Below are 24,117 nucleotides of genomic sequence, written 5' to 3' on the forward strand. Positions count from 1 at the left end.
TGGTGGCCGTCTCCAGGATGGTGTGCGCTCGCTGGATGAACGGCTGCAGCCGCTCCTCCACCCGCCGCAGCTCCGTCAGCATCTCCGCCAGCTCCGCCGGGCTCGGGTGGCTTTGGGGGCGGAAAAGATGACGCGTTACCATGGATATCGAGCGCGGGGGCGGGTGAACAACAGCCTAAAATATGTCCCACAGGCAAAACTCTCTCACGCGGAAACAACTTAAGTGTCCAATTTGATCCAAACTAAAAGATTTTATCGTTTTATTGAATTGGGACGTTGTTTTCTCCAAATGCACTTTTCTCCCACAGAGACATAACCATCAGAACTTAAAGATTAAACTTTACAGCACCGAAGGATTTGATCATATTTCATTCTAAGCCCAATTATTTTTTTCTTAATTTGAATTTTAAGACAAATTTTCAGTCAGATCTGGTTTACTCAAAAACTAAATAAGAAATCCAAAATCCCAGCTGTATTTTATGTCAACAATATCAATCAGGGAATTTAAACTTGCTCTGTCCATTTTCACATTCAAACGCTCCAAATTTGTGCCATTTTCTCAGTTTTCACACAGAAAATCCCTTATTTCTAAATGAAAATATGATGAAAATTACATTATTTTTATCGTTCCTTACATTTATGTGAGTAAACGACAAGAGAAGTCTCCAGTCGATATGTTTCATTACATTTCAGATCGTTTCCTCGTCACCTGCAGCGACTCGACTCAAGTAAACAGTTCATTTGTGAACTAAGACAGATTTGTGGCACTTGCTGTGGATTTTTAGATCTAAACATCGGTATCGGCTCAAGAAAATCCATCCCTGCTGCAGTTGTGCTACTCTGAAAAACTATTGTATTATAATTAGGCTGCGACTAACGATTCTTTCTTACAGCACATTGACTGTTTAAATGCTTTATCACTTTATCAACCAAATAAAGGTGTAAATAAAGTGAACGACGGCTTCTGGATCGAGAATATTCACAACTGAAGTGTGTAATTGATGAAAATGTGAAATTGTTTATTATTTTCTTGACATTTTGATCTAATAATGCAGCTGCTTTTGTATTAAAAAGTCGACTGAAGACGTTTGAAATCGACAGCAGACGTTCTCGCAGTATTCTGAGGAGGAGGCGTGTCTTACTGTGGCCCTGGCTGAGGCGTGGGCCCCTCAGACGGAGCGGTGGAGGACGGGGGAGGTGGGGGTGTGGTCGGGGGAGGGGAGGTGTCCATGGGCTGCGCCGAAGGAGACGAGCCTGAAGAGGGCGTTGGGGCGGCGGCGGCGTCCGTCTGAGAGGATGCGTCGCTGGAGCGGCTCTGGAGGCACAGGAGCAGAGAGAGAACTAAACCTGATGTTTGTGAGTCAAGGATCCACGACGAGCTCCACTGAGGGAAAGGAAATGCACTGCTGGAAACACTGTTCTGCTCTCAAACTTTGAGAGGCCAGAGACCGCTCCACAAGAGCTTCACAATGACATTCTGAAGTTCACGACCTGGAGCGGGGCCTGGAGGGGGACGTGGAATGGGACCTGGAGTGGAACCTGGAGGGGGGCCTGGAGGGGGGCCTGGAGGGGGACCTGGAGCGGGGACGTGGAATGGGACCTGGAGTGGAACCTGGAGGGGGGCCTGGAGGGGGACCTGGAGCGGGGACGTGGAATGGGACCTGGAGTGGAACCTGGAGGGGGGCCAGGAACGGGCCTGGAGGGGGGCCCGGAGCGGGGCCTGGAAGGGGACCTGGAGGCAGACCTGGAGCGGGACCTGGACCTAGAGGGGGACCTGGAATGGACCTAGAGTGGGACTGGAGGGGGACCTGGAGCGGGACCAAGAGCGGGACCAAGAGCGGGACCAAGAGCGGGATCTGGGGCGGGACCTGGGGCGGGCACACGTCGCCGGCGCTCACCTCCATCCGGCTGATCATCTCGTTGACGTCCCGCAGCAGGTTTTCGGCCAGGACCAGCCTCAGCCGCGGCTCGCTCTGCACCGGCTGCTCCATGTCGATGTGCACGTTCACCGAGCCGTTACTCTGCACAACACACAGGACAACAGTCTGTGTCACTGGAGCCGCCGCGCCCTCTGTCTGTGGGCGTGTGCGCCTTACCCCGGTGGAGGTGGTCACCCGAGCGTTCCGGGCGCTCTCCCCCATCCCAGACACCATCTGCTGCACGGACATCTGGAGAAACAAACGCATTCAGCCGCTCCTCTTCAGCGTTTACATTTTCATTCGACACAAAATCTTATCGACTCCATTGTTCATCATAAAATCGAGCAGGGAACGTCAGAGAGCGCCGGGTGTGGTCAACGTGTCCAATTAGATTTTCTTTGTCACATTAGGCCGCGGTTATTTTATTACTTGGTTTACGGATCCGCAGCACTTAGATTATTGATTTCTACACTATAAATAAAATATATTATTATCACATTTTTTTCATAAAGTCCTGCCGACAACGCAAAATAGCATTAGATGAAATATAAAAAGCAGAATTAAGTCAAAGGATGAGAGCGAAGCAATTTTTCGCCAAAATCCTGCGGGAGTCATTTGTTTTGGAGAGCATTGTTGTGACGGAGCGGCGCCGCCCAGTGCGCGTTCCTGAGAAAAGCATGTGAAGGAGCTAATGTCAGAATTCAGGCACCTCAGGAATTCACTTCAACCGTTAAAATCTATCAAAAAGAATGTTGTGCAAACAAACGTTCAGCTTTGATTAACTGAATTTCAAACTAATCCTGACACTTTTTATGAACAGCTGCCGTTTCAGTATTTTTACACACCTTTTAGCCCATAACCTCCACGTAATATAGGCAAAAAAGCGGTCTCAAAATCTAAATAATAAACAAACTCCACGTGTAAGCTTTTAAACCCGGGTTTCCATGGATACGTCGGCCCTTTGGTCCCGTCCGTGACACGTAAGGGGACATTTGGGCACCTCCCTGATGCGACCGGTCACCTGTATCTGCTGAGGGTCCATGATGTTGACCGGCAGGTTGAACGTCCCGAGCATCACGTAGCTGTTGGCGTTGCGGTCGTGCGGCGGTCCCTGCGGCGCCCCCTGCTGCGAGGAGGGGGAGGAGCCGGCGCCGTCGACCGGAGAGGCCCCCGAGCCGGAGCCGGGCTGAGAGGCCGGAGGGGGGGCCCGCTCCACCAGGTGAATTACTTTACCCCCGACATCTGGGACGAGACAGAGAACGGTCAGCGCGCAGCACGGACCGGGACAAAGAGGACAGTCCTGAGCGCGTGGAAGACGAAGGCGATGGACGCTCGTACACGATGACACCCTGACACTCTCCTCTCATAGATAACGACATTATTATATGTGTTAAAGCTGAGGAGAGGCTTCACAACACTAACGAGCAAAGGACACCAGCATTTAACGTCATCGGTTTAGATATTCTATTCATATTAAAGTGACAGTGACGTTTAGAATGTTTTTGGCCTGAAAATCACACTATGATCGTGATACATACTGTTCATTATATTATGATTCAATACTGACAAGTGCTGTGATATTTAACCTGGAATAAATACATTACTAAGTTTTATGGTTCAATATTATTAGGAACAATACATTCCCTAAAATTGTTTAAATATTGCACAAGTCAAGTGTCCAAAAGTAAAACTAACTGTAAACCAAAGCAAACACATTTGCACATGTAAGATAAAACCACATAAAAGTCCTCTGTACTAGTCATTTTACAGTATTTGTTCATGTTGGAGTTGTACTTTGGTGAAAGCAGAAAAGCACGGGCTCTCTGGGTGGAGTTTGCATGTTCTCCCCGTGTTACCGCGGGTTCTCCGCCTTCCTCCCACCGTCCATAGACATGCGTGTGTCAGGCAAAAAGTTGGCAACTCTAAACTGTGTTTTAGTCTCCGTCGTCACCCGAGCTGGCCCCTGTCCAGGGTGTGCCCCGCCTAAGGCCCAAAGTCACTGGGACAGGCTCCAGTCCCCTGTGATTGTGCGCTAATGCGGCCGCAGCCTCACGGTCTGACGCACGACTAAAGACAGAAAGTATTGTGTGTTACAGTGCGTGTTGTGCGTGTTGTGGAGGTCTTACTGTAGTCGTGCAGCGTGCGGTCGTCCTGCAGCACGCGGCCCTGGTAGATCAGCCTCTGTTTGTCGATGGGGATTCCCACAGAGGGCGCTATGTGCTCCTTGAACTCTTTCACCGTCAGCTGAAGACAGAGAGGGGTGGAGTGAAGCAGAGAGGCTCTCTACTGCCCTCTGCAGAGTACGAGGGCAGTAGAGTGAAGCAGACGCTCTCTACTGCCCTCTGCAGAGTACGAGGCGGTAGAGTGAAGCAGAGGTTTGTTTTACAGTGAACCCTCGTTTATCGCGGAGGTTACGTTCCAAAACTAACCCGCAATAGGCGAAATCCGCGAAGTAGAATCCTTTATTTTTTTACAGTTATTATACAATGAAATACTCCATAAAACATTGAAGCTCACGCGCGCCGCTCTCATCGGCCTCGCAAACTTCAATTTGGCAAGCGGTTTTACGTACGTGTACATATTAATCCATAACATTATTAACACACAGGTAGAGAAGACACGGAGAGACTGTTTAGCCAATCAGAATGCAGAACACAATGCATGATGCAAAAACGTGAAAAGCGAGGGATCACTGTACACTACAAGAGCTTGTCTATTATATATTCCGTGATGTTTTAAGAAAATATAAAGTTCTAAGAGTGTTTGTTTGTTCTTCACCTGCGCTCGGACGGTGTAGGTTCTGCTCTGAGAATCTAATGTCTTCACGGTCACCTCCAGGTCAGTGGGCTGCTCCTCCATCGTGTTTCTGTACGGCAAACAATCATCAGGAACCATCCGGATCAAACAGATGCCGACTAAAGGCTTTTACATACATAATATGTATGAATAAAGAGAATTACTGATCAAATACAAAAGGGTTTTATTTTTCAATTCTGTTGTTATTGATATAAACGGGTCTTTTGCACTCGTAGATGGCGTACAGTCCAGATAACGATGATCACAATGTTATTAGTTTAATGCTTGAGTTGTAATTGTTCATCTGATGAATAGTTGCAGTTCAGGTACTCGGCGATACCCGGCCGCAGTGCAAAAATAAAACCGTGATAAACCTGGTACAGACGATTGACACATGAAAGGTTTAAACCGACACTAAAGCGTTCCAGTATAATATCATATAGAAACAGAAATAACTGCGTCTTCAGTGCAAATGCGGTTCGCGTCCTCTCATGCAGCATGATCTGGTGTCTGGTTTCCATGGAGACATTATTGGTTTAACTAGTTGCACATTATGGATCTAAACTTAAGCCCAGGCCACATTGTTATTTGCAGTTGAACAGACGTAATTGAACCATACTGTGGAACGTTCCAGGAAAACCAATGACATCTCCATGGAGACGAGCAGGAGGCGGACCATCCACCAGAGAAGTGCGTTTTAATACATAACTACCGAGTGACAGAAGAGTTTTAGTTCATAAAGGGGTCATAACACGAGATCGGGAGTGAATCCTTAGTTTAGAGGATTAAAACAATGAAGAATGACACATTTATCTGAGGCATAACATGATTCAGTTACGACAATTAACCACAAGAAATGTCAGAAATGTAACTACACAGGAAACTCAACAGGCAAACAAAGTGGTTCCTCATTATATTAAGACCATAAACAGCGTTTTAAAGCTCGTAACAGCATCTGCTTTATGCTAACTCTATGATGCTAACTAGCCACCGTTAGCTTCCACCGGCTTAAGTGCAGAAGCTAACGGAACAACACAGGAAAACACCGTAAAATCACGTTTTTACTCTCATTAAAGGGATACTTGCGCGGGAATATGTCTGCTGTCCGTTACCTCAGTATTTACACTATGTCTCGCTCTTTATCCAGTGTTGGCAGCTGCTTCTTTATCTTAAAAGAATCAAAAACATGCGCATATACACTTCCGCTGTGCTGCGCTGTCTGCGGGGGAGGTGCGAGCTGGTGATAGACGGCGCATGCGCGTCGAAACACTGCTTTGTCACGTGATTCAAATCGCCGATCACGTGACTCAGGCGGTTCATGAACGGCTGTTTCATGGGTTTGTCACTAGGGGGCGTGCGTCTCAAACTGCTGCTTAAAATGTGTTTGCTCGTCGGAACCGTGTGAGAATAAAGTCTAAAGAATGAAGTCTAAAGAATAAAGTCTAAAGAATAAAATCTAAAGAATAAAAAAGTCTAAAGAATAAAATCTAAAAATCTAAAGAATAAAATCTAGTCAAAAGAAAAAAGTCTAAAGTCTAAAGTCTAAGATGTACAACTATAGTCGGTGGCAGTGATGTAACTTATTCTGGCGCACCCGCCGCTCCCCTCTGGGACAGCCACACCCCCCACAGCCTCTGGGACAGCCACGCCCCCCACATCCTCTGGGACAGCCACAGCAACGCCCCCACAGCCTCTGGGACAGCCACAGCCACGCCCCCACAGCCTCTGGGACAGCCACACCCCCACATCCTCTGGGACAGCCACGCCCCCCACAGCCTCTGGGACAGCCTCTGGGACAGCCACACCCCCACATCCTCTGGGACAGCCACACCCCCCACAGCCTCTGGGACAGCCACGCCCCCACATCCTCTGGGACAGCCACAGCCACGCCCCCACAGCCTCTGGGACAGGGCTGTGCTTCACTGCAGTAAATACAGCATTACCTGCGTTGCATCAATGAAATTTCCCCATGTGGGACAATAAAGGAATATCTTATCTTATCTTATGTGAATCAAAAGTTAGATTCAAAAAGGGGAGGGAAGACTCTCTTTTTTTTCTCTCTATCGTTCATTTACCGCAAAAGCTGCATTTACCGCCAGTAGTTGGCAGTAAATGCAGCTTTTCGTTAGCTGCACCATTAAACGTAACACAACAACAACAAGAAGAGGAGTGTAGCTTCCAGTCAACTCGAGGCGACCAGAACTGATGGTTAAATGAGTTTTTTTTTTTTTTCTGTTCCATGTCATTAAACCAGTGTCAGAACCAGGCCAGAACAAAGAATGACAACAACGTTGTCCGTATAATCACTGTTACTAGCTCATTACACAAGGTGCAACGTAGAACGATGAATAATAATAGCTATATGTACCTGAGATTTTTATAAGAGATCTTCTACTGAGAGTGTTTTTCAAACTTCCTATAAGTTCTTTTCTTCTGTATCTACCTCTGTATCTACCTGCGTTGCATCAATGGAATTTCCCCATGTGGGACAATAAAGGAATATCTTATCTTATCTTATCTTATTAAAATATAACTTTGTGACATGCAGTTCCTGGTATTCGGAGGGGGGGCAGCAACGTGCCGCTTGATGTATCTTCTGCCGGAAACAGGAAGTAGAAGTAAAAAAGATGACGACTCTCGTGGAGGCGACGACGCAGCAGCAGTTTGAGGAGATCTTGTCTAAAAGTGGGAAATGCCTGACCGTGGTGCACTTCCAGGCGGCGTGGGCCCCGCAGTGCGCGCAGATGAACGACGTGATGACGGTGCTGGCGGCGCAGCACGAGGGCAGCGCGTTTGTGAAGCTCGAGGCCGAAGCGGTGCCGGAGGTTTCGGAGAAGTACGACATCAGCTCCGTGCCCACGGTCGTGTTCTTCCGCGCGGGGGAGAAAGTAGACCGTCTGGACGGGGCCAACGCGCCCGAGCTCACCAGGAAGGTCCGTGTGACGTGACTCTGTGTGCTTTTTAACATGATAAGATAAGCCTTTATTTGTCCCACAATGGGGAAATGCCAGTGTTGCAACACACAAAGTAGGTACAGAAGTGAATAATAACTTGTAAAAAACAGTCTTATAGAAAAGCTCTTAGAAAAAATGTATTGTATTGCACATGAGTATGACAGTATTGCACATGAGTATGACAGTATTGCACATGAGTATGACAGTATTGCACATGAGTAATCCCTCGCTATATCGCGGTTCACTTTTCGCGGTCTCGCTGCGTCGCGGATTTTCATCATGCCTTGTGTTCTGCATTCTGATTGGCTAAACAGTCTCTCCGTGTCTTCTCTACCTGTGTCAATAACGTTATGGATTAATATGTACACGTACGTAAAACCGCTTGCCAAATTGAAGTTTGCGAGGCCGGTGAGAGCGGCGCGCGTGAGCTTCAATGTTTTATGGAGTATTTCATTGTATAATAACTGTAAACAAAAGAAAGGTTTCTACTTCGCGGATTTCGACTCCCACGGGTTCTTCTTAGAACGTAACCCCCGCGATAAACGAGGGATCACTCTATGACAGTATTGCACATGATTATGACAGTATTGCACATGATTTTGACAGTATTGCGCATGATTATGACAGTATTGCACATGATTATGACAGTATGTCTTAGTTTGGTGGTAAATATTCATCATAGTTTTAACCAACACACTTTTCTGACAGGTTAGACCATCGTTCAACAAAATAAAGTTGTTTTGACGTTAAGATGCAACATAAAACAATGACAAATAATAATAGCAAAGGCTATCTTATCTTATAAAATCAAATAAGGCATTCATAAATTAAGAATTGACTAATAAAACAATAATAAACATTTACACAGATATTTACAGATCGTCAGAAATAGCTCAGAAAGTGAACAGTGCATGGATCGTATTGGTTGAATCAAAATGAGAGGCTGTGATAATCTGAAATCCCACTTCGCCCTTCTGAAATCCCACTTCTGAAATCTGAAATCCCAGTACGCCCTTCTGAAATCCCACTACGCCCTTCGTATATTGAACTAAAAATACTTAAATTTGCTTCCAAAATTGTCACAATTATTTTTTTTGGTTCACAATTATCGATTAATCCTAAAAAAAGAGCTGATTTGTTGTGAACGTTCAAATTAAGGCGACATTTCTTACATTTTGTGATTCTTTTGACATTTTACATTCGGCTGATAACTAGACCTCAACTAATACGTTTAGAGACATTTAAATATGAACATGTTTTAACACATTTCTGTCGGCGTGATACTGTGTGAGTCTGGTGTATAATAATATCTGACACTCCAGAGTAATACTGCGTTGTTCCTTCTCGTTCCCGTTTCAGGTGCAGAAATGGTCCGTCGTTGGCGCCGCTGCTGAGCCGGCGCCCGTGGATCTGAACCAGCGCCTGAAGAAGCTGATCAACAGCGCCCCCTGCATGCTGTTCATGAAAGGCGCGCCCCAAGAGCCTCGCTGCGGCTTCAGTCGGCAGATCGTGGCCCTCTTGAAGGAGCACGACATCCAGTTCGGCAGCTTCGACATCCTGTCCGACGACGAGGTCCGACAGGGCCTAAAGACCTTCTCCAACTGGCCCACGTACCCGCAGCTGTACGCCAACGGCGAGCTCGTCGGCGGCCTGGACATCGTCAAGGAGCTGGCGGCGTCGGGGGAGCTAGCGAGCGCGTGCCCCAGGGCGGTGTCGCTGGAGCATCGCCTGAAGACCATCATCGACCGACACGGCGTGATGCTGTTCATGAAGGGGAACAAGGACGCGGCCAAGTGCGGCTTCTCGCGCCAGATCCTGGAGTTCCTGAACGAGACGGGCGTCGACTACGGCACGTTCGACATCCTGCAGGACGAGGAGGTGCGCCAGGGCCTGAAGACCTACTCCAACTGGCCCACGTACCCGCAGCTGTACGTGAAGGGCGAGCTGGTCGGCGGCCTGGACATCGTCAAGGAGCTGAAGGAGAGCGGCGAGCTGAAGTCGGTGCTGCAGGGACAGTCGTAACGAGCTTACGCTAGAGCCGATACTCATGGGTTTTGTATGAAAATGCTTTGGGGGCCCCGGGCCGTCGTCGCGTTTCCGCCCCCCGACTTTGAACTGACGAGAAATGAGCAGATGAATAAAGAAAATAAACAATGTATTTAAAATAATGACCTGATTGTCAAGAAACCTTTCTTTTTTTGGGTATTTTTGCCGTTTTAAGTATCAAAATGTCCTCCCTTCCCGTAGCTCAGCCAGTATTGATATATCGGTGTTTGGTATCGATCTCGACGGGCGCTTATCGAAAGCGGGCAAAGCGTGACCATTAACCACAGGGTTTTGAGACTAGAAAAAATACAAATTTGAGATGTCAAATGCAAAGATGATTCGTTCACTTTCTTGCACTTGTTGCCGTTAGGGGTCACAGGGGACTTTGGGCCTTAGGCGGGGTTCAGCTCGTCCCAGGGTTAAGACGCAACATTGGCAAATAAAATACTATCATTCTCTGGGGAGTCAGTGCTTGCTTGTAACTTTTCTGGTGTAGGGATCGCCATGGAGATGTTTTAGCTTCGCTTGGGATGTTTCGCAGTGTGGCATTAAACTCACCAATTCAGGCAAGAAACCACATGACGCGAAACTGTTTAGATGTCCAAAAAATGCCTAAAACAGGACGATTTTAGGTCTAAATAAGATCTAAAACAGCTAATCCAGCTCTAAAACGTGTCTAAACCAGGTCTAAACTAGGACAAAAATGGGACTAAACCAGGACTACTGAGTCTGAATAAGATCTAAACCAGAACCAGGTCGAAATTAGGTCGAAACCAGGACTATTCTGGGTCTGAATAAGATCCAAAACGGGTCTAAAACAGGTATAAAACCGGACTATTCTGGGTCTGAATAAGATCCAAAACGGGTCTAAAACAGGTATAAAACCGGACTATTCTGGGTCTGAATAAGATCCAAAACGGGTCTAAAACAGGTATAAAACCGGACTATTCTGGGTCTGAATAAGATCTAAAACAGGTCTTAAACAGGACTACATCCTTGCTACAGCACTAACTTTGAAAAGGTTAAAAAATTTGATTAAAAAAAATGTTAAGTTCTGTCTTGTTGTCACGAGTTACACATTTATTATGGACGTTAATCATTTATTTGTGAAGTCTTTGGGACAAATGAGAATGAGCTCCAGAACGCAACGAGAAAACGCTTTTAACGCTCTTAAACGCACCAGGTTAAAAGTCAAATCTACGTCTGTTGTAATTAATAAGCATTTAATATTGTAATGCATTAATATACCTTTCATTGTTATTGCAGACTGGACACACGCACTCTGCACATTCTTGCTCTGTCTGCTTGTGTCTGCTTCTCCCCCAACTTCTCTGTCTGGGTCAAGGGTCGCATCTCACGACCATATTAGGACGTCCTGCAGGTACAGCCTGGTACAGCCTGGTGCCAGAGAAGATCCACCTTATGAATATTCATTTTCTTTGTCCTGTGTGAGAGGCCCCCAGACGAGGAGCAGACCGGTCTGGGGGAATTTGAGGGACAGGCGTGTTTTAATCTGTTAGTTTTGTAATCGTAGGGAATAAATACTTTTATTTTAACGACCATATCTTGTCTTGTTATTCTCATAACACGTCCCAATCCCTCGTTAATCCCTCGTTCACTTGTGTTCCTTACATTTAAAAGAATAAAGTGGTATAAAACTGACTTTGATTCCAGTTCTTTCCTCACATACTCCGTGAGAAAAAAACTTGCAAATACACATGTTGGAAAAATCACAAAATGAGTAAAAATATTGATAATTTGACACTAGAGACTTTACACATTTGTCTGAGAGTTAAACGAATGTGTTTAAAGACACGTTTTTCTGTTGAATTGACATAATATCGTCCGAATATCGTCATCGGCACGTACTGTATTACTCCAGAGTACTGTATTACTCCAGAGTACTGTATTACTCCAGAGTACTGTATTACTCCAGAGTACTGTATTACTCCAGAGTACTGCATTACTCCAGAGTACTGTATTACTCCAGAGTACTGTATTACTCCAGAGTACTGCATTACTCCAGAGTACTGCATTACTCCAGAGTACTGTATTACTCCAGAGTACTGTATTACTCCAGAGTACTGCATTACTCCAGAGTACTGTATTACTCCAGAGTACTGCATTACTCCAGAGTACTGTATTACTCCAGAGTACTGTATTACTCCAGAGTACTGCATTACTCCAGAGTACTGTATTACTCCAGAGTACTGTATTACTCCAGAGTACTGTATTACTCCAGAGTACTGCATTACTCCAGAGTACTGTATTACTCCAGAGTACTGCATTACTCCAGAGTACTGCATTACTCCAGAGTACTGTATTACTCCAGAGTACTGCATTACTCCAGAGTACTGTATTACTCCAGAGTACAACATTACTCCAGAGTACTGCATTACTCCAGAGTACTGTATTACTCCAGAGTACAACATTACTCCAGAGTACTGTATTACTCCAGAGTACTGTATTACTCCAGAGTACTGCATTACTCCAGAGTACTGTATTACTCCAGAGTACTGCATTACTCCAGAGTACTGTATTACTCCAGAGTACTGCATTACTCCAGAGTACTGCATTACTGTATTACTCCAGAGTACTGCATTACTCCAGAGTACTGTATTACTCCAGAGTACAACATTACTCCAGAGTACAACATTACTCCAGAGTACTGCATTACTCCAGAGTACAACATTACTCCAGAGTACAACATTACTCCAGAGTAGTGTATTACTCCAGAGTAATGTATTATTCCAGAGTACTGTATTACTCCAGAGTACTGTATTACTCCAGAGTACTGTATTACTCCAGAGTACAACATTACTCCAGAGTACTGTATTACGCCAGAGTACTGCACTACTCCAGAGTACTGTATTACTCCAGAGTACTACATTACTCCAGAGTACTGCATTACTCCAGAGTACTGTATTACTCCAGAGTTCTTTATTACTCCAGAGTACTGTATTACTCCAGAGTACTGCATTACTCCAGAGTACTGTATTACTCCAGAGTTCTTTATTACTCCAGAGTACTGCACTACTCCAGAGTACTGTATTACTCCAGAGTACTACATTACTCCAGAGTACTGCATTACTCCAGAGTACTGTATTACTCCAGAGTTCTTTATTACTCCAGAGTACTGTATTACTCCAGAGTACTGCATTACTCCAGAGTACTGCATTACTCCAGAGTACTGTATTACTCCAGAGTACTGTATTACTCCAGAGTACTGTATTACTCCAGAGTTCTTTATTACTCCAGAGTACTGTATTACTCCAGAGTACTGCATTACTCCAGAGTACTGCATTACTCCAGAGTACTGTATTACTCCAGAGTACTGCATTACTCCAGAGTACTGTATTACTCCAGAGTAAGGCAAGGCAAGTTTATTTGTAGAGCACATTTCATACACAAGGCAATTCAAAGTGCTTCACAGCAGGAAAAATGCATTAAAATCACAAAGAAATTACAGAAACAGAAATACAATAAAATTAAGTAAATTAAAAATTATCAATCCAACTGATTTTCTAAACTAATAAAATCACAAACAAAAGAGAAGAGTGCAAAGAAAAAATCCCTTCAGTCATATGCGCAGCTAAACAAAACTGTTTTTAGCTTAGATTTGAACATTGTCAGAGTAGAAGCCTGTCTCACATCTTCAGGAAGACTGTTCCAGATTTTAGCTGCATAAAACTGAAACGCAGATTCCCCATGTTTTGTCCTGACTCTGGCACCAGCAGGAGGCCGGTCCATGTTTAGTCCTGACTCTGGCACCAGCAGGAGCCCGGTCCATGTTTAGTCCTGACTCTGGGCACCAGCAGGAGGCCGGTCCATGTTTAGTCCTGACTCTGGCACCAGCAGGAGGCCGGTCCATGTTTAGTCCTGACTCTGGCACCAGCAGGAGGCCAGTCCATGTTTAGTCCTGACTCTGGCACCAGCAGGAGGCCGGTCCATGTTTAGTCCTGACTCTGGCACCAGCAGGAGGCCGGTCCCCGAGGTCCTCAGAGTCCGAGATGGTTCATATGGCACTAACATGTCCAAGATGTACTTTGGTGCTAGGCCATGGAGAGACTTGTACACAAGCAGAGCTGCTTTAAAGTCTATTCTCTGAGCCACAGGGGGCAGTGCAGAGACCTGAGAACAGGACTAATGTGATCATACTTCCTGGTTCTGGTCAGGACCCGAGCAGCAGCGTTCTGGATGTACTGCAGCTGTTTTACAACTCGTTTGGAAAGACCAGTGAGCAGGCCGTTACAGTAGTCTAATCTACTGGAGTTCAAGTCTGAGTCCATTATTACCCCCAGATTTCTAATTAGGTTTGTAGGTTTTAGAGCGAGACTCTGGAGGTGACCGCTAACACTTTCTCTTTGTTTCTGTGGGCCAAAAACGATTATTTCAGTCTTGTCTGAGTTCAGCTGGAGAAAGTTGTTTTGCATCCACAAACTGATCTGTTGGATGCAGTGACAGAGTGAATCTACTGGTCCATAGTCACCTGCCGATAGTGAAACATAGATCTGAGTGTCGTCTGCATAATTGTGATAGGACACATTTTCACTGCGTATCAACTGACCCAACGGCAGCATGTAGAGGTTGAACAGAAGGGGACCCAGGACTGACCCTTGGGGCACTCCACAGGTCAGGGTCATGTGGTCTGAGACACAGCTACCAATTTCAACAAAGTACTTCCTGTCTTCCAGATAGGACCTTAACCAGTTTAGGGCAGTGCCAGTGATGCCCACCCAGTCCTCTAGTCTCTGTAAGAGGATCCCATGATCGACAGTGTCAAAAGCAGCACTCAGATCCAACAGAATTAAGACTGAGGCTTTGCCCGTGTCAGTGTTCAAGCGGATGTCATTTGTCACCTTGACAAGAGCAGTCTCAGTGCTGTGATGAGGTCTAAAACCTGACTGAAAAACATCAAATGAGTTGTTTATTAAGAGGAAATCTGTGAGCTGTTGGTAAACAACCTTTTCAAGGACTTTGCCCAAAAATGGCAGATTAGAGATGGGCCGGTAATGACTCAGTACTGCGGCATCAAGACTGCTCTTCTTTAGGAGAGGCTTTATGACCGCAGTTTTCAAAGACATTGGGAATGTTCCAGATTGAAGCGACATGTTAACTATGTGAGTGAATGGTGCTAACAAACTGTTCAGCACAGACTTTAGAAATTTGGTGGGTAACACATCAAGGCAGCATGTAGATAAACTCGGACTGGTGATGATCTCATGGACAGTTTTGTCAGTTACTGGTGCAAAGTGAGTTAGCTCTAAGTGTCTTGGTGGTTTTAGGGTAATTTTTTGCATTGTGGGATTTATAGCATTTTTAATGCCCTGAACTTTGTCATTAAAGAATAATGCAAACTCATTACACTTGGATGTGGAAATGAGTTCTGACGGCAGCTGAGCTGGAGGGTTTGTTAATCTGTTTACTGTGGCAAACAGGACACGCGAGTTGTTACTGCAGCTTCCAATTATTTCAGAAAAATATCTTTCCCTAGTTCTACATAAGATTAGGTTGTACATGTTCAGCTTTTCTTTGTAAATCTCTTTTTGAACCTGGAGCTTTGACTTGCGCCATTTCCGTTCGGCCCTGCGGCACTCCCTTTTCTGTGCCCTGACCCAATCATCATTTTTCCACGGCGCCTTCTGCTTATTTTTAACCATTTTAGCCTTTATAGGGGCGATGGTGTCCAGAACATTCAAAACACTAGATGTAACAGAGTTCAACAAATCATTTACATTAGAACATGAGATATTTTCAAAGTTTATCATTTCCATAAACAGTGCACCTGTGCCATCACTTATGTGTCTCCTCTGAACAACTGCAGGACCAACCGGAGGTTGGGGAGAAACAGACAGGTCAAAGAAGACACAGAAATGATCAGACAGAGCAACATCGATCACATTAACATTTGAAATATTTACCCCCTTTGTAATTATGAGATCTAGATTGTGTCCTTTGCTGTGGGTGGGGCCTCTCACATGCTGAGTAAGACTGAAGGTTTCAAGGACAGCATCAAGCTCTTTAGCGTTTCTGTTCAAATATTATCAACATGCACGTTGAAATCACCTGTAATGACCAAACCATCAAAGTCTGTGCATACGACTGAAAGCATCTCAGTAAAATCATCAATAAAACTTTGGCAGTGCTGGGGAGGCTTGTATAAAACAATGAAGAGAATGGATGGAGACCGTTTTAGCTCCATTTTAAAGGATACATACTCAAATGATGAAAACATCCCAAAAGACAACCTGCGGGTAATTATTTCATCTCTAAAGACAGCACAGACTCCACCCCCTTTTTTGTTTTCTCGTGTTTCAGATTCAAACTTAAAGTGGATGTGGGTGGAGCAGATTCTATCAGAACTACATTTCCTGTGTTTTTGTCAAGCCATGTTTCAGTTAAAAACATAAAATCAAGATTATAAGAAGAAATAAAATTATTAATTAAGAGAGATTTGTTACATAAGGATCTGACATTTAGCACAGCAAGTTTCAGACTAGTTTCAGTGGGACTGGGCTTTATCTTTTCACAGGGAATATGAATCACATTTCTCAGATTGGGCCTGACTCGCATTTTGTTTTTCCATCTGTGTGATGATGTGACTACAGAAATAGCACTAGGGGGGGCTCTTTTTACATAGGGCCCCGGGTTGGTTTGATTTTTAATGTGACAATAAGTCCAGGCAAAGCTGAGACCCAGTACATCCTAGCTATGGGAGATACCAGGTAAAAGGCGAGGTTGAATGGGTGGTGGGGCTTTTGTAGCCAAGGAGAGTTTGGGACCAGGTGAGAGGCGAGGGGGGATGGGTGGTGGGGCTTTTGTTGGTGTAGTCGGCATAGCCCTTGCTATATTGGGCGTGAGTGGAGCCATCTTAATCCCTGATTTGATCAGACTTTCAAAATGGCTGGGAAGGCCCATGGGTGAGAGTGGAGATGAGAAGGAGAATGATGAATCTTTAGTGGGAGTAGATGTTGCAGGGGGAACCCAGGGCTGGTGTGAAGGCAGGGGCGATGACAGGGATGTTGTTGGGCTTGTCACAGATGGGTCCAAGGCCTTTGAAGATTGTTCCTTTGCTGGAGGCGGTGGAGGTGAATGTGGAGCAGCTGGAGCTGAATCCTTTGTTGGTGGTGGTGGAGCAGCTGCTGATGAATCCTTTGGTGGAGGCTGAGGTTGTGGTGCTTTTGATGTTGAAACATTGGCTCGGTCTCTGGCTGATGGAGCAGGAATTCTTCTCTCATTCCTCTCTTCTCTAACTATCTGCTCAGGACCCTGTCCAGGCCCAGTCCAATGCCTCAGAGCGTGGAGCAGGTTCTCTGTCAGCACCCTCACTCCACCTCTGCATAGGTGGGGGCAATTTCTATTAAACAGGTCCTCTTGTTTCCAGAGTACTACATTACTCCAGAGTACTGTATTACTCCAGAGTACAAGATTACTCCAGAGTACTGTATTACTCCAGAGTACTGTATTACTCCAGAGTACTGTATTACTCCAGAGTACTACATTACTCCAGAGTTCTGTATTGCTCCAGAGTACTGTATTACTCCAGAGTACAACATTACTCCAGAGTACAACATTACTCCAGAGTACTGCATTACTCCAGAGTACTGTATTACTCCAGAGTACTACATTACTCCAGAGTACTGTATTACTCCAGAGTATAACATTACTCCAGAGTACAACATTACTCCAGAGTACTGCATTACTCCAGAGTACAACATTACTCCAGAGTACTGCATTACTCCAGAGTACTGTATTACTCCAGAGTACTGTATTACTCCAGAGTACTGCATTACTCCAGAGTACTGTATTACTACTGTATTACTCCAGAGTACTGTATTACTCCAGAGTACTGTATTACTCCAGAGTACAACATTACTCCAGAGTACTGTATTACTCCAGAGTACAACATTACTCCAGAGTACTGTATTACTCCAGAGTACTGTATTACTCCAGAGTACTACATTACTCCAGAGTACTGCATTACTCCAGAGTACTACATTACTCCAGAGTACTGCATTACTCCAGAGTACTGCATTACTCCAGAGTACTGCATTACTCCAGAGTACTTTTGTCCAGTTACTTTTGTCACTACGTGTGCTTTAACATTGTTCTTTTCTTCCCGCTGTAACTCGCACGTCTGTTGAAACGTTTTGGACCGTTTCTGACGCTCGATGGGCGTTTTGTCCGACCGTTTCTACCGTAAACGTTGTATTTTCACGGAACTGGATTTGAACTATTAAGATTTCCAACAGGATTCGTCACTACTCTGAAAAGAAGTGCATCGAACAAAGTCTCTTCAGGGTTTCTGCGTCTCGCAATTCCCGTTCGAACCTTTTCACTTTCGAAAGCAACGGCTGCGATCGAAAGGCTTTCTTGTTTCTAACATCGGTCAATTCTGCTTTCGAAACCTCACTTTAAGAGCGTTCGGATGGAAAGTGAACGAGGAAGTGAAAACTCTGAGATGTTTTAACGTTTTGTGTGCGACGTTCTCGTGATGAGGTCGAGGAAAGTCACTGCCCTTCCCCCGACGGCCCTTCTGGTTCCTCCACCTCCCCGATGAGTAACATGTTTGACATTCTTGTCTTGGAAGCAAAGTTCTGTGTGAAATCTTCCGCTCAAAATCGTCACACACGTTTGGAGCTTTAAACTGACAAAGTCTCCGTGGGAACAACAACTCATCCCAAACTTAGGGACTTCCCAAAACCTGCTCCACCAAACAAAGAGCTCTTGCATCATCGTTATCTGTAAATGGTCAGAATAGAGAACTATTCTTGGATTAGGCGGGGCATTTCTGCTGTAAAAAGACACGCGCGTGACCCTCATGACCCGGGGGGGAGGGACTTGGTGTCTTTTTTTTAAAACTTAGAAGGAAACTCATTATTGCACTTGTTGACCGTTTCAAAAGCGTCACATGATGTTGACGAGTCGAAGGGTCAGCGAGGCGATGGAGGTCCAGAAATGCCCCCGATCAGAATGTGCACCTGGGCGAGGGGGCACGCCAACTCTCTCACACCTGGGACACTTGCAACACTTGCAACAATGCTTTATCCACACACTTTCTTTTCAGAGTTTTAAAGAGCTTCACGAGTTCTGAAGAGCTTCACGTGTCCTGAAGAGCTTCACGTGTTCTGAAGAGTTTCATGTGTTCTAAAGAGCTTCACGAGTTCTGAAGAGTTTCACGTGTTCTGAAGAGTTTCACGTGTTCTGAAGAGCTTCACATGTTCTGAAGAGTTTCACGTGTTCTAAAGAGCTTCACGTGTTCTGAAGAGTTTCACGTGTTCTGAAGAGCTTCACGTGTTCTAAAGAGCTTCACGTGTTCTGAAGAGTTTCACGTGTTCTAAAGAGCTTCACGTGTTCTGAAGAGCTTCACGTGTTCTAAAGAGCTTCACGTGTTCTGAAGAGCTTCACGTGTTCTGAAGAGCTTCACGTGTTCTGAAGAGCTTCATGTGTTTTGAAGAGCTTCACGTGTTCTGAAGAGTTTCACGTGTTCTGAAGAGCTTCACGAGTTCTGAAGAGTTTCACGTGTTCTGAAGAGCTTCACGAGTTCTGAAGAGTTTCACGTGTTCTGAAGAGCTTCACGAATTCTGAAGATCTTCACGAATTCTGAAGAGTTTCACATGTTCTGAAGAGTTTCACGTGTTCTAAAGAGCTTCACGAATTCTGAAGAGTTTCACGTGTTCTGAAGAGTTTCACGTGTTCTGAAGAGTTTCACGTGTTCTGAAGAGTTTCACGTGTTCTAAAGAGCTTCACGTGTTCTGAAGAGTTTCACGTGTTCTGAAGAGCTTCACGTGTTCTAAAGAGCTTCACGTGTTCTGAAGAGTTTCACGTGTTCTAAAGAGCTTCACGAGTTCTGAAGAGCTTCACGAGTTCTGAAGAGCTTCACGAGTTCTGAAGAGCTTCACGAGTTCTGAAGATCTTCACGTGTTCTGAAGAGCTTCACGTGTTCTGAAGAGTTTCACGTGTTTTGAAGTGCTTCACGTGTTCTGAAGAGTTTCACGTGTTCTGAAGAGCTTAACAAGTTCTGAAGATCTTCACGAGTTCTGAAGAGCTTCACGAGTTCTGAAGAGCTTCACGAGTTCTGAAGAGTTTCACGTGTTCTGAAGAGCTTCACGTGTTTTGAAGAGCTTCACGTGTTCTGAAGAGTTTCATGTGTTCTGAAGAGCTTCACAAGTTCTGAAGATCTTCACGAGTTCTGAAGATCTTCACGAGTTCTGAAGAGCTTCACGTGTTCTAAAGAGCTTCACGTGTTCTGAAGAGTTTCACGTGTTCTGAAGATCTTCACGAGTTCTGAAGAGCTTCACGAGTTCTGAAGAGCTTCACGTGTTCTGAAGAGCTTCACGTGTTCTGAAGAGTTTCACGTGTTCTGAAGAGTTTCACGAGTTCTGAAGAGCTTCACAAGTTCTGAAGATCTTCACGTGTTCTAAAGAGCTTCACGTGTTCTGAAGAGTTTCACGTGTTCTGAAGAGCTTCACGTGTTCTGAAGAGCTTCACGTGTTCTGAAGAGTTTCACGTGTTCTGAAGAGTTTCACGTGTTCTGAAGAGCTTCACGTGTTCTGAAGAGCTTCACAAGTTCTGAAGATCTTCACGTGTTCTAAAGAGCTTCACGTGTTCTGAAGAGTTTCACGTGTTCTGAAGAGCTTCACGTGTTTCGAAGAGCTTCACGTGTTCTGAAGAGTTTCACGTGTTCTGAAGAGCTTCACAAGTTCTGAAGATCTTCACGAGTTCTGAAGAGCTTCACGAGTTCTGAAGAGCTTCACGAGTTCTAAAGATCTTCACGAGTTCTAAAGAGCTTCACGAGTTCTGAAGAGCTTCACGTGTTCTAAAGAGCTTCACGTGTTCTGAAGAGTTTCACGTGTTCTGAAGAGCTTCACGAGTTCTGAAGAGCTTCACGAGTTCTGAAGAGCTTCACGTGTTCTGAAGAGCTTCATGTGTTCTGAAGAGCTTCACGTGTTCTGAAGAGCTTCACGAGTTCTGAAGAGCTTCACGAGTTCTGAAGAGCTTCACGTGTTCTGAAGAGCTTCACGAGTTCTAAAGATCTTCACGAGTTCTAAAGAGCTTCACGAGTTCTGAAGAGCTTCACGTGTTCTAAAGAGTTTCACGTGTTCTAAAGAGCTTCACGAGTTCTGAAGAGCTTCACGAGTTCTGAAGAGCTTCACGAGTTCTAAAGATCTTCACGAGTTCTAAAGAGCTTCACGAGTTCTGAAGAGCTTCACGTGTTCTAAAGAGCTTCACGTGTTCTGAAGAGTTTCACGTGTTCTGAAGAGCTTCACGAGTTCTGAAGAGCTTCACGAGTTCTGAAGAGCTTCACGAGTTCTAAAGAGCTTCACGAGTTCTCAAGAGCTTCACGTGTTCTAAAGAGCTTCACGTGTTCTAAAGAGCTTCACGTGTTCTGAAGATCTTCACGTGTTCTGAAGATCTTCACGTGTTCTAAAGAGCTTCACGTGTTCTAAAGAGCTTCACGTGTTCTAAAGAGCTTCACGTGTTCTGAAGATCTTCACGTGTTCTGAAGAGCTTCACGTGTTCTGAAGATCTTCACGTGTTCTAAAGAGCTTCACGTGTTCTAAAGAGCTTCACGTGTTCTAAAGAGCTTAACGTGTTCTGAAGAGCTTCACGAGTTCTAAAGAGCTTAACGTGTTCTGAAGATCTTCATGTGTTCTGAAGAGCTTCACGTGTTCTGAAGATCTTCACGTGTTCTGAAGATCTTCACGAGTTCCGAAGATCTTCACGAGTTCTGAAGATCTTCACGAGTCAGGGGAAAGTTGAACGTAAATTTACCCACGATGCACCGCGTTCAGGTCAACACCAGCAGACTCCAGCAGAGCAGTAACCATGGAGACACAAAGCTACACACCGTGCAAGCCCAAACAGCTGCATAATGCTCGTCTACAAGAACAATATAAATGAGGTCACAAACATGAACTGTTCATATCTCTGGGCCTGAAGTTCAAATCAAATATAACATTTACTGACGATCGTTGATTTATTCTTAATTTAAAAAACTCTGGACGTGATGGAAGATGTTATATAATTGTGAGTTCTGGTTGAAGCAGATCGTCCAATCAGAAAGCAGAATGAGCTCGTACCTTTCACATGGGCCTAAAAAGTGAAATCTGTCTCAAATATATTGTAAAAGCAGAACTTTGGGTGAAAATGAGACCTCTGTGACGCTGACCGTTCTAATTAAAGAGCCATTTAAGATAAGATAAGATAATCCTTTATTGTCCACACATGGGGAAATTTCATTGTTGCAACGCAGGAAGATACAGAGGTAGATACAGAAGAAAAGAACAGATCATTTATAGGAAGTTTGAAAAGCACTTTCAGTAGAAGATCTCCTATAAACAAAAACTCCCATAGACAAATTAATAAATGAATAAATACATAAATACCATTGCATGTGATCACAACCGTAATTGCACATGAATATGTGTCACGACAGCACATAGATTGCACATGAATTTCACAGTAATTGCACATGGTTAGGTCAGTATTACGAGTGTTCAGGACTAACAGTGTTTGTTATAAAGTCTGACAGCAGCAGGAAGGAAAGAGCTGTGAAACCTTTCCTTCACACAGCGAGGGTGGATCAGTCTCTCACTGAAGCTGCTCTCCAGAGTGGACAGAGTGTCCTGCAGGGGACAGAATGTCCTGCAGGGGGCGACACTCATGGTCCAGCATAGATGTGAATTTAGCCAGGACCTTCTGTCCCCCACCTCCTGCACCGAGTCCAGAGCACAGCCCAGGACGGAGCTTTGTCCGGCTTCTTCCTCTCCCTCTTTGTGATGCTGCTGCTCCAGCAGGCCACACCTACAGGAGCTGATGCACCACAGAGTCATAGAAGGTCTTCAGGAGTGACAGGAGCGGCCCTGTCAGGAGTGGCCCTGACACTCCAAAAGACCTGAGTCTCCTCAGGAGGTATTTATTCTCTATAAGTGTGCTGTTAGCATGCTAATGTGCGTTAGCTTTACTGTGATGGTAAACTCCGCTTTGAGGGTTGAAAAGTTTGTAAAAAAAGACAAAAATGAACTAATTTATCACGTAAATGAGACTTTATTAAATAACGGGTTCAGTTTTTCTTTAGCTCCTTTAAACTTATTGTAATACTTGATAAACATCTGATCAGATTAACACATTTTCCAAAGACCAGAACACATTTCTCGTAACATGAAACTGTTTTCTTTACGGTGAAAATGCCACTGCCATCTGATCGGTGTTTTTCAGGTCAAGATATTTCAATTGGTTCCAAACGTCTGGTGTAATTTCCAAAGGTGAAGCCCCTAAACAGGAAGTAAGACCGAGATGAGTCGATGTGTCAAAGTGCGCTGACCACAGTTTGTACCGCCGCCCACCTCCCGAGCGCACACGCGAACACAAACACGCCACGTTTGACCTACATTTGTTTCTTTTACTTCCTCGTTTTGAAGTGCCATGTGTGAACCTCACGACGTCTCATCGCTACAACGGACAGAACGTCCCACAGAGGGCATTTCAGGACGTGGACCTGGCAACGTGGATGAAACTCTGTGGCATTTGTCCCAGTTTGAGTCCCTTGTGTGTGTCCCAGTTTGAGTCCCTCGTGTGTGTCCCAGTTTGAGTCCCTCGTGTGTGTCCCAGTTTGAGTCCCTCGTGTGTGTCCCAGTTTGAGTCCCTCGTGTGGGTTGTGGGGTTGTCCCGGCGACAGAAAAACAAGCTTTGGTCAAGTCCTCTGTCCCACTCACACTTTCACCTGAAAGGTTTCACTACTGCTTTCACTGGAGGAAAAGTCTGACATGGGCCGACGGGTGAAGGGGCGACGGGTGAAGGGGCGACGGGTGAAGGGGCGACAAGTGAAGGGCAACGGGTGAAGTGTTGACGGGTGAAGGGCCTACGGGTGAAGGGGCGACAAGTGAAGGGCAACGGGTGAAGGGGCGACGGGTGAAGGGGTGACAGGTGAAGGGGCGACAAGTGAAGGGCAACGGGTGAAGGGGCGACGGGTGAAGGGGCGACAGGTGAAGGGGCAACAAGTGAAGGGCAACGGGTGAAGGGGTGACGGGTGAAGGGCCTACGGGTGAAGGGCCGACGGGTGAAGGGGCGACGGGTGAAGGGGCGACGGGTGAAGGGGCAACGGGTGAAGGGGCGACAAGTGAAGGGCAACGGGTGAAGGGGTGACGGGTGAAGGGCCGACGGGTGAAGGGGCGACAGGTGAAGGGGTACGGGTGAAGGGGCCAAGAGTGAAGGGGCGACCGACGAAGAGGGATGGGCGAAGGGGTAAGGGTGAAGGGGCGACGGGTGAAGGGCAACGGGTGAAGGGGTGACGGGTGAAGGGGCGACGGGTGAAGGGCGAAGGGTCGACAGGTGAAGGGGCGACAGGTGAAGCGTTTGGCTCACACATGCAGTGGAAAGCAAATGTGTCAAATGAGAAC

General features: G+C 45.5%; 2 protein-coding genes across 3 annotated transcripts in view; one reads left to right on the forward strand and one right to left on the reverse strand.

Annotated features, from left to right (window-relative positions):
- bag6 (BCL2 associated athanogene 6) overlaps positions 1-5,956 on the reverse strand; it is a 29,758-nt gene extending 23,802 nt beyond the window's left edge. For both annotated transcript variants that reach the window (XM_072461676.1, XM_072461675.1), the window contains exons 1-8: positions 5,828-5,956; positions 4,698-4,785; positions 4,046-4,163; positions 2,941-3,161; positions 2,097-2,168; positions 1,899-2,021; positions 1,143-1,315; positions 1-110 (exon numbers count right to left, since the gene is read on the reverse strand). The exon at positions 1-110 is cut by the window's left edge and continues 23 nt beyond it. In XM_072461676.1, coding sequence (XP_072317777.1) covers positions 1-110; positions 1,143-1,315; positions 1,899-2,021; positions 2,097-2,168; positions 2,941-3,161; positions 4,046-4,163; positions 4,698-4,778 — 898 coding nt within the window. In that variant the 5' untranslated portion in view covers positions 4,779-4,785; positions 5,828-5,956. The remainder of the gene's footprint in view (positions 111-1,142; positions 1,316-1,898; positions 2,022-2,096; positions 2,169-2,940; positions 3,162-4,045; positions 4,164-4,697; positions 4,786-5,827) is intronic.
- Positions 5,957-7,341: 1,385 nt separating this feature from the next.
- On the forward strand, positions 7,342-9,813 carry glrx3 (glutaredoxin 3). The gene is made up of 2 exons (XM_072460984.1): positions 7,342-7,648; positions 9,029-9,813. Exons 1-2 carry the CDS (start codon positions 7,343-7,345, stop codon positions 9,689-9,691), a joined length of 969 nt encoding a protein of 322 aa, XP_072317085.1. The 5' UTR covers position 7,342; the 3' UTR covers positions 9,692-9,813.
- Positions 9,814-24,117: the final 14,304 nt, after the last annotated feature.

The sequence above is a fragment of the Eucyclogobius newberryi genome, unplaced genomic scaffold (assembly GCF_026437365.1).
Source record: "Eucyclogobius newberryi isolate DKJ021-1_F unplaced genomic scaffold, fEucNew1.0.hap1 SCAF_3, whole genome shotgun sequence".
Lineage (NCBI taxonomy): Eukaryota > Metazoa > Chordata > Actinopteri > Gobiiformes > Gobiidae > Eucyclogobius > Eucyclogobius newberryi.